Genomic DNA, 19,042 nt, shown 5'->3' with positions numbered 1-19,042 from the left:
AGGATGATGGAGGGGAATGTGAGGATGTAATGTGTCTCTCTCACAAACGTCCACACATTAGCTCTCTGCATCCTGTGTCCTCCTCTCTGAGTAACTAATGAGCCGGCAACCTGGCCTCCCATTTCTCTCTCTCTCTCACACACACACACACACACACACACACACCAATCCACTCGCAGATTCCTGGAGCTGTGAGGCGGTGCTGAGACGAGCCATTTCTGAAAATTACAAACCTAAACTTTTATTTTCAGTCAACATTACCAACTGGCACACATGGCACCCTTCCTTTCTCTCACCCTGAGTAACACAGCAACAAGTGCCATGATATTGTGATGACAAAACAGTAAAACAATAACAGCCAAGTGAGATAAATTCAATAAACAAATCGCAACACTAGCCACGAGCTCGAGAAGTTTAGATTATTCAATAAAAGTCATATTTATTTTAACGTCTAATTAAATCTCTTGGCATGAACGCATTTCTGTGTATTTATTGCTAACTGTACTGATTTCAGCTGAGCATCATGACTACAGCCTTCTGGTGGAAAAGACAGACTGAATATTAAACTGTAAGGACATGAGGTTGGAAATAATAAAGATGATATTTAACCAAAATATCTCCAGAGTTTTTCATTTTTTGTTAAATAAAACGGTGCATTCCTAATTAAACATACACACCCATGATATTAACACACAGTGGAAAAGTGTACAGACCTGTCTCAGCTGTCAGACAGAGAGAGAGAGAGAGAGAGAGAGAGAGAGGGAGGGGGTTTAATAATGGATGTTGCAGTCGTAACCCTGTTCACTCATTATCCACATCTGATCGCTCTCACGGCGAGGTGTGTGCCCTCACCACCAACTAGTTATTACCTGCTTTATTATTTATCAAAACCATTTCCACAACAAGCAACTGATCGCACAGCTGAGAGCCCTCGGCCAAACCCCCCGCGTGCCGCTGTAATGCAGGTTAAACACACGAGCCAGCCGCTAAGCACCCAGAGTCAGACTACAGCTCTCACAACATCTACCCGCGACCTTGAACTCTGGCAGGGAGGTGTGCGTGCGTGCGTGCGTGAGGCGTGATTAGGGATCTGATGCTTTAAACATACATTTTAAAGAGCTGTGGTTTCAGTGCCATTTCGTTCTGTGCAAAAAACACATGGTCATCTTTCAGATTTAGAAAACCTGCTACATTCCTATAGAAATGGACCAGCACAGAGGACACGCCTCCTTTACCAAGACTGATATGGAAGCCACACCTTCACTTGGACTCACAGAGGCCACACCTCCTTCACTGGGACAGATACAGGGGCCATACCTTCACTGATACAGATAGAGGAGCCACACCTCCCTCTGGTGTGGGACAGACACAGAGGCCACACCTTATTTAAGATGAATAGAGGCCACACCTTCCCTGGGACAGATACAGAAGCCACACCTCCCTCTTTCAGATGAACACAGAGGCCACACCTCCTTCCCTGGGACAGATACAGAGGCCACACCTCTCTCTTTAAGATGAACATAAGTCACGCCTTCCCTGGGACAGACACAGAGGCCACACCTTCACTGGGACAGACACAGAGGCCACACCTTCACTGGGACAGATAGAGGCCACACCTTCCCTGGGACAGACAGAGGCCACACCTCCTTCCCTGGGACAGATAGAGGCCACACCTCCCTCTTTAAGATGAACAGAAGTCACACCTTCACTGGGACAGAGGCCACACCTCCTTCACTGGGACAGACATAGAGGCCACAGCTCCAGGAATGAATTGATGAAATGGAACATTTTGACTTTTTCATACATTATGTTGGTCCAGGACTTCCAGAACATTCTGGAAATATATAACACCCCAACTCAGTGCCATCAGCCTGTCTGTGTTTTCACTCATTAAGACAAAAAAAGTTAATGGCTCCAGGCAGGTCGAAAATAAAAGTCTGCAAATGCTGAATTTAGAGTGACACGATGCTGCGAGCGTTAATATCCGAGAAACAATTAAACGGCAAATTAACAAGAGCGTGCAATAATACTCAGTCAATATTTACTCGAAGCACATAAAAAGAGAACGGGGCAGTTTGGAGAGGGGGGTCTGTGAGATACAACACACTCCTTTCGAAGGGATTAATCTCACCGAGGCTGGAGAGATTACCGAGATCTGACCTTCACTCATTCTGCCCAAGGCTCCTAAAACAAGAGTTAAATATCGTTTAAGCCAAACAGCCAAGATACATTTGGTGTCTAACACTTCCTTTTTATCTACATATTTAATGGGGCTAATGAGTAACGTCTCCCCCTTGTGAGTTTCTACATTAAACCACAGAGCTCTTAACCAATATCACCCAGATTCACTGATGTGCTTTACTGTAGAACACAGCCTATAAACATCAACAAACATTTACCTTGTAGCTAAACGCGCTAACCAAATACGTCAGCCATCTTGGAAAACCAGAATTACCTTGGCTTTTTTTTTTTAAAATAAACCCTTAACTAGTTTCACCTCTCAAAAGTTCAAAGACAGACGTGTACGATTAAACTACAACTGTTAACTCAAACTTATTTAAGAAATTAAACTGTGCCGCTTAAAAATGTTTGATGCCGTTGCATGAAGACTGTGGATGTGTTTATGGAAAAAAATTTGTAAGAAATGGTTAGTTGTTAGCTATGTGAGCCTTGTAGCTTTAGGGGAAACTGTAAATATATATATATTTTTTTTCTTTTGCCGAACAAGAAAAATTACCTAGAAAAACTAAAGTGTCCCAGTGTTCCGACTCCCTTGAAGAGAAAGAGAACCACAGAGTTAGTGTTCCTAAATCAAATCATTTTCCTCGATGCAATAAAGAAAAGTTCGGCTGAAAAAACTTCCGTGAGCCAACTCAATAAAAAAAAATAAATAAAAAAAACCTGTAGGCTCAGTAATGCAGAGACAGAGAGAAAGTGAGTGAGAGTGTGTGTGTGAGGCAGTGGTGTGATGAGATGGGTGTTGGGGTACAGTACAGCTCTCACACACACACACACACACACACACACGGCTGCTGGCACAACACAGCACAGCTGTTAATAGCGCTCACTGCATTAGATATTTATAAAGCTCGGCCCAGGAAGCTGCCAGCACTCGTTTAATATGAAAACACAACTCCGCTGCCTAAACACACATTTCCAGACCTTATGTTTACCATCGTCTTGGTAAACCCGAATGCCACTGGGGTTTACACTCCATTTTAGCAGGAGACTGCGGTCTGGAGGATGAACAATGGCCTTGCTTTCCATTTCCTTCTCTCTGCATCAGTCTCTCTCTATCAAATGTGAAACAACGTCAAACAGACTCTTAGAAACTAAACCCATCTTTGCATGGCAGTATCTTACGCACAATGAACTGCATCCCACCAAAGTCTCAATCAAAAGGGAAAAAAAAATCCTGTGAATGTACCAGGCGTTGTCATTTTATTTAACGTTCCCATTTCCTTCAAAACAGCACTTCAGACCAGAGTTAATAAAACTGTCGTCTTTACCCAAATGTTGTCTTGTTAACGTTACCGTAGTTCAATTGGCCTCGGTTATTCAGATCTCTGCTGCACCGCTAATGCTAACTGGAATAGCAAACAGGGTTATTACACTTACACTACCGTTCAAAAGTTTGGGGTCACCCAGACAATTTTGTGTTTTCCATGAAAAGTCACACTTATTTACCACCATAAGTTGTAAAATGAATAGAAAATATAGTCAAGACATTTTTCTGGCCATTTTGAGCATTTAATCGACCCCACAAATGTGATGCTCCAGAAACTCAATCTGCTCAAAGGAAGGTCAGTTTTATAGCTTCTCTAAAGAGCTCAACTGTTTTCAGCTGTGCTAACATGATTGTACAAGGGTTTTCTAATCATCCATTAGCCTTCTGAGGCAATGAGCAAACACATTGTACCATTAGAACACTGGAGTGAGAGTTGCTGGAAATGGGCCTCTATACACCTATGGAGATATTGCACCAAAAACCAGACATTTGCAGCTAGAATAGTCATTTACCACATTAGCAATGTATAGAGTGGATTTCTGATTAGTTTAAAGTGATCTTCATTGAAAAGAACAGTGCTTTTCTTTCAAAAATAAGGACATTTCAAAGTGACGCCAAACTTTTGAACGGTAGCGTAAAAGTAATGCAACAAAGACGCTATACCCTACGACTGAACTCTCAAACTGTTCAGAGGGTGTTGATTAATTTTCCCTAACAGCAGGTAATGTTAGTGCTGACTATTTATATTAAATGTGCTCAACATTTCTCCAGCTCATTCACAGGGACTTGGAAGACACGTATGTTAATGTATAGATATGCTAATGCTTGCTATCGTAATGGAAAGCATAGTGTAAAGCATTTCCTTGCAGAATTTTACAGCATTTGAGGTCTGGAGCAAAAACTAATATCAAACGGAACCAACTAAATCTAAGATTTGTGCCGATTTCAATTTCAGATGTGCTATATTCTGGACCAAAAGTGGCTCAATCATAAGCAATAACTTTGAAGGATTTCATGCCAAACCTAGTTCTTGGGTACATTTCATTTTCAGGCCCGATTATAAGCCGAGACCTGCTCTCCTTGAGGTTGTGTCGAGTTGGATTATTAAACAAGCGTAAATATGTGCTGGATGTACGACGTGAAACACACATGCACAGGGCCGTGCAAAGACCTTTGGAGGGGCAGGGGCTCAACATTCAAAAAAGGGCACTTGGAACAAATTTTTCACACAAGTTAACTTTATTCAAAACTAAATTTCAATTGCAACTGAACATTCTGTGTGTCTTGATAGAATATGTTGTGGACGTTGTCATTCAGCCTTAAGTTTTCGAAGCTGCTAGAATATGTTATTAACGCCGTCATTCAAACTAAAGTTTCCGAATCTGCCACGTTAATGAAATGGATGGAGCAAACGGTTTAAATATAGCCTAGGCGGCTTCATTAAATGATAAACAACCCTACGCATTTACTGTTGTGTTCTAAGCTGCACAATATTGCATGTTCAGATAAGAAATGAAAGGAGACTTTCAGTGTGACCTTACCATGCCGTTCCTCGCACTGTCTCCCACTGTCAACCGCCTGCATGCGCTTTCTGCATGGAGGTTCACTGAATGCATGACGTCACGGATTGATGCCCGCATTTACATAGAAAAACGTTATTTTATAAATCTATAATTTCATATATTATTGTCAAATTGTAGAGAATATTGATGTTGGAGCTAACTTATCTTTTACAAATATTAAAAAAAAACAACAAAACAGTCCCTATGAAAAGGGCACTTTGGACAGCAAACAGAAAAGGGGCAGGGGCTAGAGCACCTGTAGCACCGGTTCATTGCACATGGGTGCACATGCACGTAAACCTGCAACCTCATTTCAGCACATCTTTCTTTAAAGAAATCATGTTTGCTGGAACAAGGGCAGTATGGTGGTACAGGAGGTAAATGATGCTGCCTTACAACTCCAGAGTATCAGGATTGACCCAGAGCTTGGGTTGTGTGTGTGGTGTCTTCCAGGTTTTCTGTTTTCCTCCCACATCCCAAAAACATGCTAGTTGGTGGATTGCCACGTCTAAGTTACCCCTAGATGATGGTGCGCACCAATGGACTGACATGCCATCCAGAGTGTATTCCTGGCTTGTGCTCAGATCAGCTGCGACCTTTACTTACTGAAGAGACTGTTGGATGAAAATTTACATGTAGCAGTATGGACTTCTGCAGGATCGTTCGTGATCTCTGAGGGAGTTAAAATACGTTTGGTAATGACGGGATCAGGCCAGATACTCCATGCTATTGGATGGATAGAGCTATAATAGGTCAAAGGTTACATAACTATTTATGAATGATTTGGCAACAGGGGGTTTAATTTCCTGGAGAGGCCATGTACACACAGCTGCAGGGTCTGCTGCCTTCCTCTGGCTTAAAAAAAAATCTGTTCTCTTCTTGAGAATGTCCTTCATGCCTGTGCAGAGAGGACAGAGCATGACTAAATTCGGTTTTTAATAGCATCGCGCTTCGATTCCTTATCTGATTAAGACTGGCTCAGTTCTGCTTCCAAGCCGAGAGCAAGTGACCTCTTTGGCAAGTCCTACAAGATTCGTTTGGTCGTTATGGAGTGAAGATGGTGTAATTAGCTGGAATGGGCAACAAGGTGGGCGTGGGGGCAGTTGAGGAGCAATGGAAGTGTTAGGTGCCGCTTGAATTTCATGCCCTTCCTCGTACACACACGCACGCACATAAAAGCATGCCGGCAGCTGGCTGATGAGCTGAGCAGTGATTAAGAGTGAGTGAACACATCATTTCCTTTGTCACTGTGATGAGGCCTGGGAGAAAAAGTCCTCGGGTGGGAAAAGGAGCGAGAGAGAAAGAGGAGGATGCATGTGATTAGGTGTGCCATTTAAATGACATTCACACTAATCGCTGATATCCGGTTAGTCGCGAGGAAAAAAAAAAAAAAGGAATACCGTCGAGAGTTTTCGCAGCTAATGGTGGAGGTGCTGGAGCTTCTAAACGACCACGGTGCCGAATCTCGCTGTACGCCTCATTCCATTTGCACAGAGTCATGGTTAAGCAGGCGAGTGGGCCTGTGGGAAATTACCCACAACTCCCGCTCCAGACCAACACCACAAACCCCTATGTTCATTTGGACACACACACATGCACGAGATAATCACTACAAACTCACCTCTAAAGGAGTTTAGTTTAACACTCTCCTTTCTACCAGCTCAGGTCTGGTCAGAACTCAGAGGGAAGAAAAACAACCTTGATGACATATGAAAGTCTGCGCCTGAAGTCTCGGCGCCTTTCTGGTGGGAGAGAAATACTGCTCTGTTTGAACTGTAATCCCTTCTTTCCTCCTGCGAACAGTGCAGATGTCGAGGAGCTCGTCAGAAGTCACGAGTGAGGAAGAACACAGGGAAAGAGGCAGGGTGCGTCCCCTGACTGCTGGCTGATTGAGGGATTGGAAAACGGTGCTACATCCTGCAGGGGCAATTACCTGGAGGGGGGGGGGGTCTGGAAAGGCACTTAACGCATTCACGTAAGACGACGAGGCAGTTTGTCTCCTGGATGTAACAAGGCTGCTACCAGTTTTGGTTATGGGTGAGATCGTCATCATCATCATGTAGCTTCTGTCAGCAGAAGGTTTTAAGGAATATTTAAACCCTTAACTGTTGGTTGTGTTCATTTTCGCTTCCTGCTGCATGTTCAGAGGACAAGCTTCCAGATAAATTACACCTTTTCACTGATTTAATTTTGAAGCAGTAGTAACACCATGGATGAATTGTTTACAAGCAAATAAATAAATGAATGAATAAATCAAACGATCTAAAGGGAAAGTGGGTTCAGATGACCAAGATCTTTCCAGCAGGATGGTCAGAAATCTCCAGCACACATTCATTACCGAGTGAACAGACTAATGTATCCGTGGAACTGATGTGACATCGCCTCCCTGATGGTAACCTGGTCATTTCTGTGATTTATACGTGCGGAAATGTGGCCAAAACTTTCGAACTTTCTCCTCCATTAGTCTACAATCTGACCTGATCTCTCCTGAAAGTGAGGTCGACAGCAACCAGTCATATGAGGAACCAAAAGCGGATTTCACACATCAAATTTGTTGCTTTGCGACGTTACAATAAGCTCGCTCACTTACTGCTGTTGCCAGAATAATCCTGTGTTGCAAAATTACAAAAATACATCTGCTTTGTGTTTCTTCTTTTTATGCTGGAGCACACTTGATACAACCAATTAGCTTCCTTACAGGATGTTTGGCTTGTGTATGTGGATGTTTTCGAGCACAGAAAACACTGAAATACACAAAAAATACAAGGTTGGGAATAAATGGACACAGATTTTAAAAAATACTGATATTAAATCTAATATGAGTGAGTAAGCATTTGAAACATTTCAGAAGCAGTGTATTATTTGGTTATTCAGTTCCTTTGTTCACCAATAGGTCTTTTTATTCTATCCACATTCACTGGATATGAGCAATCGTGCGCTCTGATTGGCTACCCTGCTACTAGGATATCATCTCATATACAGTGAGTGGAGAAAAACAAAATGGTGGAGCATGTTGCTGAACTAACAGAGGATGAAATAAAAACTACTCGAAAACAAAACCCCAAAAATTGTGATCAAGTATTTCAAAGAAACAGAAACAGCTAAAATATAGGTTTTGTTTTTGTCATCCCCCCCAATATCTCCCGTTCCACGCTCCAGCCCAGTCGGTGGCAGTAATGCATCTTTAAGTTGGTTTGCCAACCACCAAAAAACCCTTAAGAACAAGAAACCCCCCAAAATAAAAAAGCAACAAAATATAGAATAAAAGTATTTCATGGTAAGAACATATTTTTTTTCCCCCAAGAATTATCGCATTGTTCCTGTCATTTCACTGGTTTGTTTACATTCTAAGCAGAAACGATTTTGTCGGACGTTTTGTATAAAGTTTTTATTTATCGAATTTGCAAAAGATAAAAATGCTCCGTTTATCAAAATCCAGTGAATATGGATAGAATAAAACAGTTATTCCACTCACTCAATCTTGTCGTACATGGATTATAGCCGCTATCAGCTCATGTACGACTCGATTTTGTGGAATAACTCTTAAATGTATTTATGTTGGATTGGTAAATAACTTGCAACATGGACCGTTCATGCCAATTAAGCTTCACTGAATTAAAATGGGGAAAGAGTATACATATGTGCGTGTAATGGTGAGCAGGATTGCCTGGCACTCATCTGATGCCAACCACACGGTCTCTCATGCCAGACAGTGGAGACTTCCTAACCCCCCCCGGATAAGCGAGTGCCCCTAATGCACTCAGTACGCTGCCTGATTGAAGAGTCTTTTGGCTTTGTCCTTGACAATCAACTTAAGAGCAGGATCGAGGTGTTAGCACTGCCTTAGCATGACAGGATTGGAGCTTTTAATGCCTCATCTCATTATTCCCGATATTAGAATAGCAGAGACAAAGTCGGGCACAGACAAATACTTTTAACAGTTATCACACACAGGCAGGCAGCACATATAAAATAATAAAAGAACACACAGACACATACACACGAGCTTGGAGCGGTAGCTGAGCTTCTTGCTGCAGGCTGGGAACTGAAACGGCTCCCTGGGCTGCCGATCCAGGTAAGCAGATTAGAGACACGCACAATGCAGCCTTCTGTTTCTCTTCCAGGAACAAACCAGTGCTTTATGCTTTACACACACATACACACACACCTTGTCCACAACCAAGAATCCCTCACTCAATCCAACACCTGTGTCTCCCCATCTTTTCCTGCTCGCTCGTCCGTCTCTCTCTCTCTCTCTCTCCCTCTCTGAGGCCCGAGTCAGTCTCACCGTAGTGAATCAGCTTTCATCCCCACGCTTTGCCGTGACCAATCTCAGATTAAGTTACTTACACTTGCATCATTTAAAAAAAAAATTAAAAAAAAAAAAACACTGACGAATTTTAACCTGTGATCAGACACACACTATGCTAACTCTGTGGATTGGATGCCATCTGGATGCTAACTCTTCCCCAGCTCTATCGGGGATGCACGCTAGCGTTCACGTTTCACGCCGTTTCATCATCCCTTGCTACCGGTTCATTAAAGGAAACAAGGAGCTGAGAGGAGGGAGGGGGCAGGATCGGTGTGCGCTGGGGACATCAAGGTGATCCTCGATCGGTTTTACAGAGTTGGGGTGGGGGGACATAACGTGTATTAGGAAAAGTCAAGGTGAAACAAGAAGCGCAAACCAATGACACTTGTAGATGAAAGCGTGGGAAATTAAATCCGTTCAAAAAGCAGGTATAATAAAAAGGAAAGGAGTTGTGTGGCACCAGTAAAGTTTCTCTCAGTGATCAGCGCATCCCCATCTCACACACACACACACACACATCAATAATCAACATCCACTGCCTGCCAGCTAACAGGTTCTGACAGGAAAATAAGAGGTTAGATTGCACACTCAGACACACGCCAGTTGAACAGAGCTGTACAAGGCCAGAAAAAGCCTTTTTTTTTGCTTTAATTTGGACAATAATTCTATTTAATATGCTGTACATGCTTTAATAAAAATGCAACCTGTGCAGAATAGTGGGGATCTTATAACGGACAGATAATTGGTTGATATTAGAGCTAATTTCAGCCTCGGAGGAAAGATGCAAGCACAGCAGCGTTTAAGCTTCCTGTAAAGAACACACACACTCACACTGTATAGCCTCAGATCTTGAAATCTGATTGGCTGTTCACACTTTCATGCACCAAACATCTGAACCCTGACACTAATGATGATGATGATGATACACGGGGCAACTTTTTGGGCAATGTTGCCGGGTAATTGTGCTTCGACACTTTCCCATTGAGACTGGGCAACATCATTTGAACGATTTTAATCATTTCGGGCAACTTAAGATCATCCAATCAGAGTGCTAGCAGCGAATCACATGACCACATGAAATTTTCAACAAAGATGGCGATAAGCTGTTCTGTGTGAACCCAAAGTGGTGAATTTAGCTCATTAAATGCTTAGAAATCCAACAGACATCTATTTTTATTCTCAGGTTGGAATTAAGACATTGATTTTTTTTCAGCCGAGTGTAAACAGCTGTTAGCTAACCATCGCTCCATAGAGACTGAACTGGATTTAGCTAACTAGCGGTAGTTTTTGCGAACACGGCTAGTTATGTCGGGATAACATTAGCTCTCTTGTGTCAAGTTAAACGTGATAGGCAGCTCATGATTTGTCTCACTTATCGTCTGATCTAATTCACATCCAGAGCACGACTACTTGTGGAACCAGAGGGCGAAACAGGACAAACTTCAGGATCTAAAGAAAGAAAGAAAGCCTTCAGGAGCTCCATCATGCCCTGTTCCTCCTCAGCAGCCATCTCCTGGCCCATGTCCTTTTGTCTTTTTTTGCTGAGATGAGAATTAAATGATGTTTTTGTCAGTTATTAGTTATAGCATATGTGACTGAGTTATAGCATTTTTAGAGAGATTTAAAAAGTGTTTATTATTAACAGAATAATGTGGTTATTTTGACTTATAAATGATAAAATAATGCCAAAGTATCTTTTGGCCACAGGCTCTATTCAGTTTTGTTCCAGAAGTGATTGATACTTGACTGAAATAAATAACGGCTGAAGCGGAGACAAAAGTGACCGCTGCAAATGTTTCACTGCGGTGTCCGTCTCCCTGGCAACAGATTTGCTCTTATCTGATTGGTTGTTGCCAATTGTTTCCTGCTCTAATTAGTTGCCATATCCCTCGCCTGGTTGCCCATTGCTGGGAACACTGTCCAAAAAGTTTCCCCGTCCATCACCCTCAGGGCTTTTTGGAGTGAGATTCACCGGAATGTAAAAAGACCAAGGTATCCCATCTTTAAAGGTTGGTAAAGAGTTTGGTGTGAAGTTATGGTTGGTGAGTAAACGAGGTGTTCTCACATATTCTTGAGTTTCAGTCATATGACTTTTCTTAGCGATTTCACTTCCGGTAAAATGGCTAGTGGTCAAGCAAACCAAAACGGCTGCCGTAGTGCAAACAACTAGCGATAACTTATCAGAGTCTGCTCATAACCTAGAAGCCACTGCTCACTTTAGATATATTCCGAAGATTGCTATGTGTAATGGAATCAACCCCTACGGTCTGGGAAAGAAGGATTTGTCATACGATCTCGAAAACTATCCTTCAGTCGAGTTCCCAGACATTTCGAACTATCTGGTGTTGCAGACGTCCTTCTACACCGCAAAACAGATGAAAGTGTGGAAGAGTACGGAGGCTTACAACTTTTTTGTATGTGGTTGGGTAAAGGACCTCGCTATCAAGTCGCTGCCGAATGAATCCTGTATTGTTTGTGCCTGTGTAAGTATGTTTTTTATTTTTATTTTTTAAGCTTTTCATGCGTGTCTTTACAACAAAGCGCTGCAAACTGAAGTGTAAAGAAACAACAGCTGGCTTGATTCTCACTTGTGTTGGCTCTTATCTCTCAGGTAAATCATTCATAAAGATCATCAGAAACCCCTTTAAAGACCTGGATCTTAGTTAAACAAGACAGAGAAGAAGTGATCAAGGCGCATTGTAACTGTACGGCTGGGTAAGAATTTTGTCGCGACCTTCATGCATATGGACTTTGTGAGGAGTAAAGGCCTCTGCATGCTCTTGCGACAAGGCTTTCGCAGATAGCTTTTCACAGACAGTTGTAATTTATCGTTGAGCGGGGAGTAATAGGCGTGCGCGATGTTATTCACCGCCACAATGCAAGGGGGCGCGAAATCGCTAGGAGTAGTTGGTGGGTGTGGTTAGTGGAGTGTTTATCCTCCGGTTACTTATGACGACTAGAACTGGAGTCGTATAGATGTACGTACTTCCTCACTTCCTCGATCAACCGCTCTTCGTGCTGCTCCATCTTCGCTCGTGTTTTTAAAAATGGCGGTCGTGAAAACAAACCAAACCGGGAAAGTAGGGAAGCGGAAGTGCGTGTACAGCGGATGTAGAGTGGGCCAATCAGAGCCCTCTTGTCTGCAAGGCTTCTGCGGTGGTCACAATTTTTGGGAGGTGCGCGCAGAGCGTCTGCGAAGGTGGGGGGGGGGGGGGGGGGGGGCTACGCAGACACTGTCTGCGACGCTATCTGCGAGAACTGGGTTGTCAGCATAAATTGGCCTTTAACAAAGAAACAGCTGGGGACTTTAGCGCTTTGTGACTTAAAAAACAAAAAGTACCGTAAAAATAACGACACAAAGCAAGAAAAGTACTTGAAAACCACTAAGGACGTAACTGAGAGGGAAATACAATCCTTTCACCAAGTGATCACTGCAAACTCGGGCATGCTTCGAGTCGCCTCCCTTCGATTTCGGTCAGAGGTTCAGAAGCCGTCTTTCTCGACGTCTTTTTGTGAAATCCTGTGTTTGTTCACTCTATTAGTTCACGGGGAACCCTGAAGAAACGATCAGTTTCATGGTTTGATCGATTCAAACAACCTAAAACAATGCCAGCGTAAGGCATTTTCCATGCGAGCAATGCACCTTCTCCGTACAAACGCTTTGTCAACTGAGCTTTGGTAGACCACCAGCTAAAGTTTTGAATAACTAATGAGGTGGATGTGACGTCACGTGAAACCCAGCAATTCACTGAGAAAAGGTGGTGGTTCGGGCCACATTTAATGATTAAAAGCACCAAACTCTTGAGTGACAGTTGGATATGCTGCTTTGTGAGACAAATATTTTATGTTGGCAAGCGTGGACAACATGTAAAGAAGTTGAAAGATCTGATCAAACTGGATTCACCCTACTGGCGGTTCTCACGCTCACATTATGCAAATTAACTACCTCAGTTTATTAACATTTTGTAAGGCAACGTCCCCTTTTAGCCTCTGACCTCCCAACCGCATTAACAGTCGCTGAAGACCGAAGTGTTTCAGCATGATGATCATTCCTGCACGTCTGCTCTTCTTCAAACTGATTTAAGATGTCCAGGAAAAACAGAACCTAGAATTGTAGATGAGAGAGAGAACAGGAAAGAGACAATGTTCTTCCACTGCCAGAACAATGAACTCCCTCCAACACACACACACCCCTCCAGTGTGAGAATCGGTGAGAACAGAGGCATTGCGTTAACCCACAATGCAGCAGGGCAGCAGGACTGATGGCTTTGGAAAGCTCAATTTTCAACACAATCGTCCTCATTTTAGTGCTGCAAATGCCAGCGAGATGGTGTGCTCCACACGCTTTTGTGTGAGGACCTTGCTCTCTCAAGACAGAGAGAGAGAGAAGGAAGGATAAGGAAGGACAAAGAGTGGATCTTAACTTCAGTGGTCACCTGGAAGGAACGGCTGAAGAAGTGCTCAATAGTTGAACCAAGGAAAAAAGTACAAGAGTGTGTTTACGAGAGAATGAGAGAGAGCGTGCACGCTATTCTGGTTGGCATTCACTACTTCAAACCTCTGATGTGCTTCTCTAATTCTCTCCTTTTTCCACAGACATGGTGCCAACCCTGGTTCAGGCAACCATCAGACCTACAAGTTTGATCCATTACCTCAGATGTGGGCGTTTATTTACGCACAACCATGATGCATCATGCAAGGCAAAGATGAGGAGAAAGGCAGAAAAGAGAAACAGAGCCTCTATTATGCTTGCTTTAGGGGGCATTTACTTATTTCTGCTGGCATGATTCGGCTCCTCTTTTTCCTTTCGAGGGAAGCGTCACTGAAAATCACTCCGAAGTTGTTTCGACTGATCGCCTTCAACCTACGACGAAATGTGTATCCTGGTGGGCGTGGTCTCTTCCAGAATGACCCCACCCACATCCACGAGTGTTCGTGTACTTTCTCATTAAACATTTACATCATATACTGTGACCTTCACACTCACCAGATCCCAACACACCCAAACAGCACGCTCCATCATCACCACCACACCAGCTGAGGGAAAATCTTTTGGCAGGATGGAGAGTTGCAGAGACGTGCAGAACTGATGCTAAAGAACTTCTGGAGACTCGTGATGATCCAACAATTTTTTTTTTAAATCTGTGACCTCTCTTTATGTGCTTTTCACAATTTTTTAGCTCTTCATTGTGTCCCAGAAGCTTCGTGCTTGATTTGATTTTTAGCGACGAGTAAGAACCATGACGTACGAGCTCTCTGACCCTCACAGCTCCAGTGCACCCACCAGATGTTTTGGCTGATCGACTTCATTTGGTTTGAGGAAGAAAACACCGAAATGACGCTTATATAAATAGTTTGAGTTCAAACGTCACGGTCAGTCAGTTCCAGTGTTGCGTTTCAGTGCTGTAACAGAACCGATTTTGCGGCTCGAGCGCCGAGACTTTTGCAGTTCAAAAGTGTGGAACGGTTCCGGATTAGGCTCTGTGTTGGTGGAAAAGCACGACGTCTCTCCTCTTCTCTCTCTGCCGCCACTCGTTCCTTTGCATGAGTTAGAATGATTGAAAGCCACAAACTCAGTGACTTGTTTGAGATCTTCGTGAGCTGCCCCTGTTTAAAACACTGAAGTGTGTATGTGTGAAGAGCACATGACGTCAGAGAAGAGAGGAGTGAGAGACAGTAACCTTTTCCGCAGGCTGCTTTAATTTAACCTCCATGCAAACGCACCCAGGCTAGGAGATCTTCTTGATAAGCCTCAATCAGATTCCTGTGTGAGATGACCTGCTTGAGTCTGAAGGGCATTTCACATTTGAGAGAGAGAGAGAGAGAGAGAGAGAGAGAGAGAGAGAGAGAGAGAGAGAGACCGACAAACCGACAGAGAGACAGACAGACCAAGAGAAAGTGTTCTGACTGCTAGAGACAGAGCAAGAATGGATGGAGAGCAAGATAGAGATACAGCGATAGAGAGTGTTAAAGAGAGAAAGACAGGAAAAGAGAGAGAGCAAGAGAGAGCGAAAGGTTGGTGTGTCAGCGGGTCCTGAAGCAGAAACGCTCTCCACGCTTCATTACAGACCAAAATAAAAGAGGAAAGAGCTGCTATTCTCGACTGTGTGTGTGTGTGTGTGTGTGTGTGTGTGTGTGTGTGTGTGTGTAGGAGCCTTTTTAGTCATTCAGTGGGAAATTTCCAGACGACCCACTATGCATCTAAACCGTTCTACTGTATGTATGTCAGTGCAAAGTCAAAGCGAAACAGGGGCCCGAAACCTACCAAGACAGACGCACACACACACACACACACACACACACACACACACTGCACCTGTTTCATGCAAATGACTCAGTTGCTGCCACTTACATTTTTTATTCCTTATTAACTCTTCTTTTGCTCTCACAAAGATGACTCATGTTCTTGACAATTTTAAGAACAAAACGACTGCTTTGGAAAAGATTAGCTGTACGCGTGTGCGCGCGTGTGTGTGTGTGTGTGTGTGAGAGAGAGAGACCATGTTACACTGACACCCCCCCAGCCTTGTTACACCATTCCGGCTCCAGATAAGGTGTTACTGCTCACAATTCCACAGTTTCTGGAAATTTCTCTCAACCCAATCCAAAAGGAAATGGTAAATGTTTGTGCTTTCACCGTGGCCAGGTATTAAAGTCATTCAAGTTATAAGTAAGCTGCTGCTATGCAACTAGAACCACGGAGACATCACAGAACTACAATCTTACGACTGAGGCTAACAGCTTAGCTAGCCGGAAGGTCGGCGTTGATTATCTTCTATAACGTGAAGGCAGACTGATGATGGAAACGACACCAAACTATTGGGAACATCAACAGTTTCCCTCAGATGTTTTGGTAAATCCACCAACATGAAGCGCTAATCAAGAGCCTGCTTCTGCCGTACTGAGGAGAAAACACACAGGAGAGGGACACCGAACACACCAGACGTTTCAAAGATGTCTTGAGTGACAATTATATTTAGGGTAAGATCCTGGGCAAGTTTTCAAATGAACTCCCCCCTCTCTCCCACACGCACAGAGTGAATGCAGCATTAGCGCCGAGTGCATCGTGTGCTTGTAGGACAGGAGCATTGTGTCTTTGCAAAGTCCTCTGCTTTCGGACGAGACCGCTTCCTAATCTCAGATAAAGACTAGATAAAGCAGACAGAGATAATGACAACGCTTCTCTACAGCATTATCACAGCCTTTATCTCACACACACACAAGCCAGGGCATATAAAACTCCTCAAACCCACAGATCAAATCCTCGACATGTAGGGGGTCGGCGCTCCGCTCCCCATCCCTTCTCCATCGATCGTTTTTCCATCACACGCTTCTTCTGATTCGGCAATCAGTCAACAAGCCTCAACGACAAACAGACAGCTGTGATAAAGGCAGGAGCCGGAGCGCACAACTGACGCACTGATAGAGGACAACCCACTAACACACACACACACACACACGATGACAACAGGAGGGCACCATTACATATGACTACATACATGTGTAAACAGTAAAGAAAGCGTTAGCTCTTACCTCTGTGTCTGTTAGTGGTCTTGTCGAACATTAGCATAGCGTCTTCTACCTGCAAGAAGAAAGAGTAACAGGTGTGAGGTCAGGGGTCAACTACAGCACAGGACCGAGAGCAAATTAATTCTGTCAAAAGAAAAAAAATTAAAAATTATTTAAAAATCACACATATTAACCAACAGACTGGCTGCCATGTTTGCATTATTTTCTTATTTTGGAAAATATACATGAAAAACTGTTGCTAGCCAACTGGGAAATACGGGAGCCAAGAACGGGTCGCTTGCAGTTACGTGAAATCCAAAAGGGAGGCAGGAAGTGAAAAGCAGAGTGGATGAGATGGAGGAAGCCCGCACTGTGCAAGTTTACACAAAATTATGAGAGAAAAGGGATTTAAAAAAAAAATAAATAAATAACCCACACACCCAAAACGAGCTCCGTGCAGTTTCCCAGTTTGATCGATCTGAGCAACCGTAACCGACGCAAACCTGCAGCATTTTCAGACACATTCATCTGCAGTTTATGCCACAGCGACGCGATGACGTGAAATCATATGCAAATGAGCTCATTTACACCAACTAATGAGTGAAGAAAGATGATGATTTAGCATTTAGCGAGCCAACACAAAGCCATTAAATCATTTATATTTTCAGAATAAAAACATGTTCATAATGTAAACTAAGCACAATCCTTGAAAATATCAAAGCTGTCCTCAGATGTGTTTGGTTAAAAAAAAAAAAAAAAAAATCCTGACAGGCCACGGTCAAATCTCGAAGCACTGACGTTAGTTAACTCTGCTAACAAAAAGTTTTTACGTAACAGATGTAAAAGGTAACCAATCAGATCACAGTTCCTGTTGCTCATGTCCATCCTGTCCACCAAACCCAGTGAAGCCCATCACACGATTTTAAATGAACATTCCAGTTTTATTTATTTTCGATAGGCTCCACCCTCACCCCGCCCCGTTTTTTTTTTTTAAACTCGACTTGATGAAGTTGCAACAGTTCATTCATGCATTTCTTGTTATTATTTTTTTTTATCCTTGCTGTCAGTACTCGAGGACTCAACCCAAACCAAAATCTGCCTCAGGCCTAACAAGCTTCAGCTGACACCCTCATCCCTGTCCATCACAAACCCTCAGTGCACTCGGAGAGAGAAAAACCGGAGGCAATCTCCCAGAGGGGGACCACAGCCAAAAGGTCCTCAGTTTCTCGCCCCAGTTACCGTCGCTAGGTAACACACTGAGTGGGCAGGGTTCGTGGAATAGAGCAAGGGTGCGCACCGGGAGGGCTGATGGCGTGAGGGTGATGGGAACAGGAATGCATACGTACTCACACTGTCTCTCTCACACACACGTGCGCAAACAAGAGTAAACAGGCTGTGTTACTTCTGTTTGTTTGAATTAGAGGAGCAGTCTAACACAGAGAGCACACATGGAAGCCAAACACTACCACCAGTCTAGCGTGTGTAGGATTCCATAATTATTAGACCATAATGATGCTTGTTATCGCTCCTGAGCACCTTTAATGACCGGTCAGTGAGATCACTTCAAGCATCCAGCCAGAGCAGGTCATGATATTTTTTACCATATTAACATGCCATTGTTGTGTGTTATGCCTGATGTAAAGACTCTCGTCTCTGCGAGTCTACCACACAGATTTAATACTTGTCATTTTTAGGGCATACCTAACAACCTGTGTTTTCTTTCTCTCTCTCTCCCCCCCCAATCTGTCCCTCTGAGTTACATGTTGATCCTGGGATTGAGATGCTGGCCTCTTCTGCCCCTCGGACCTGCTTGATCCATCCTGGTGCCCTGTGTCTGGTCGGAGTTTTATCGCACCGCTCCTGTGAAGGACGGCCCCATGAGGACAGTTGAGGGTTATACCTGTTAAAACTGTTAATATTATAGTCAGGCTGTCTGTTGTTGCCCAAATGAGGATGGGTTCCCTTTTGAGTCTGGTTCCTCTCGAGGTTTCTTCCTCATGTCGTCTGAGGGAGTTTTTCCTTGCCACCATCGCCACAGGCTTGCTCATTGGGGATAGATTAGGGATAAAATTAGCTCATGTTTTAAGTCGTTCAAATTCTGTAAAGCTGCTTTGCGACAATGTTTATTGTTAAAAGCGCTACACAAATAAA

The 19,042-nt window shown here is 43.5% G+C and overlaps 1 protein-coding gene across 6 annotated transcripts in view; it reads right to left on the bottom strand.

Moving 5' to 3' along the window:
- msi2a (musashi RNA-binding protein 2a) overlaps positions 1-19,042 on the bottom strand; it is a 325,090-nt gene that overhangs the window by 126,487 nt on the left and 179,561 nt on the right. For all 6 annotated transcript variants that reach the window (XM_060909349.1, XM_060909354.1, XM_060909350.1 and 3 more), the window contains exon 7: positions 16,916-16,964. In XM_060909349.1, coding sequence (XP_060765332.1) covers positions 16,916-16,964 — 49 coding nt within the window. The remainder of the gene's footprint in view (positions 1-16,915; positions 16,965-19,042) is intronic.

The sequence above is a fragment of the Neoarius graeffei genome, chromosome 25 (assembly GCF_027579695.1).
Source record: "Neoarius graeffei isolate fNeoGra1 chromosome 25, fNeoGra1.pri, whole genome shotgun sequence".
In the NCBI taxonomy this organism is placed as follows: domain Eukaryota; kingdom Metazoa; phylum Chordata; class Actinopteri; order Siluriformes; family Ariidae; genus Neoarius; species Neoarius graeffei.
Note: the sequence above shows the minus strand (reverse complement) of the source record. Positions and strands in the feature narration are given on the sequence as shown.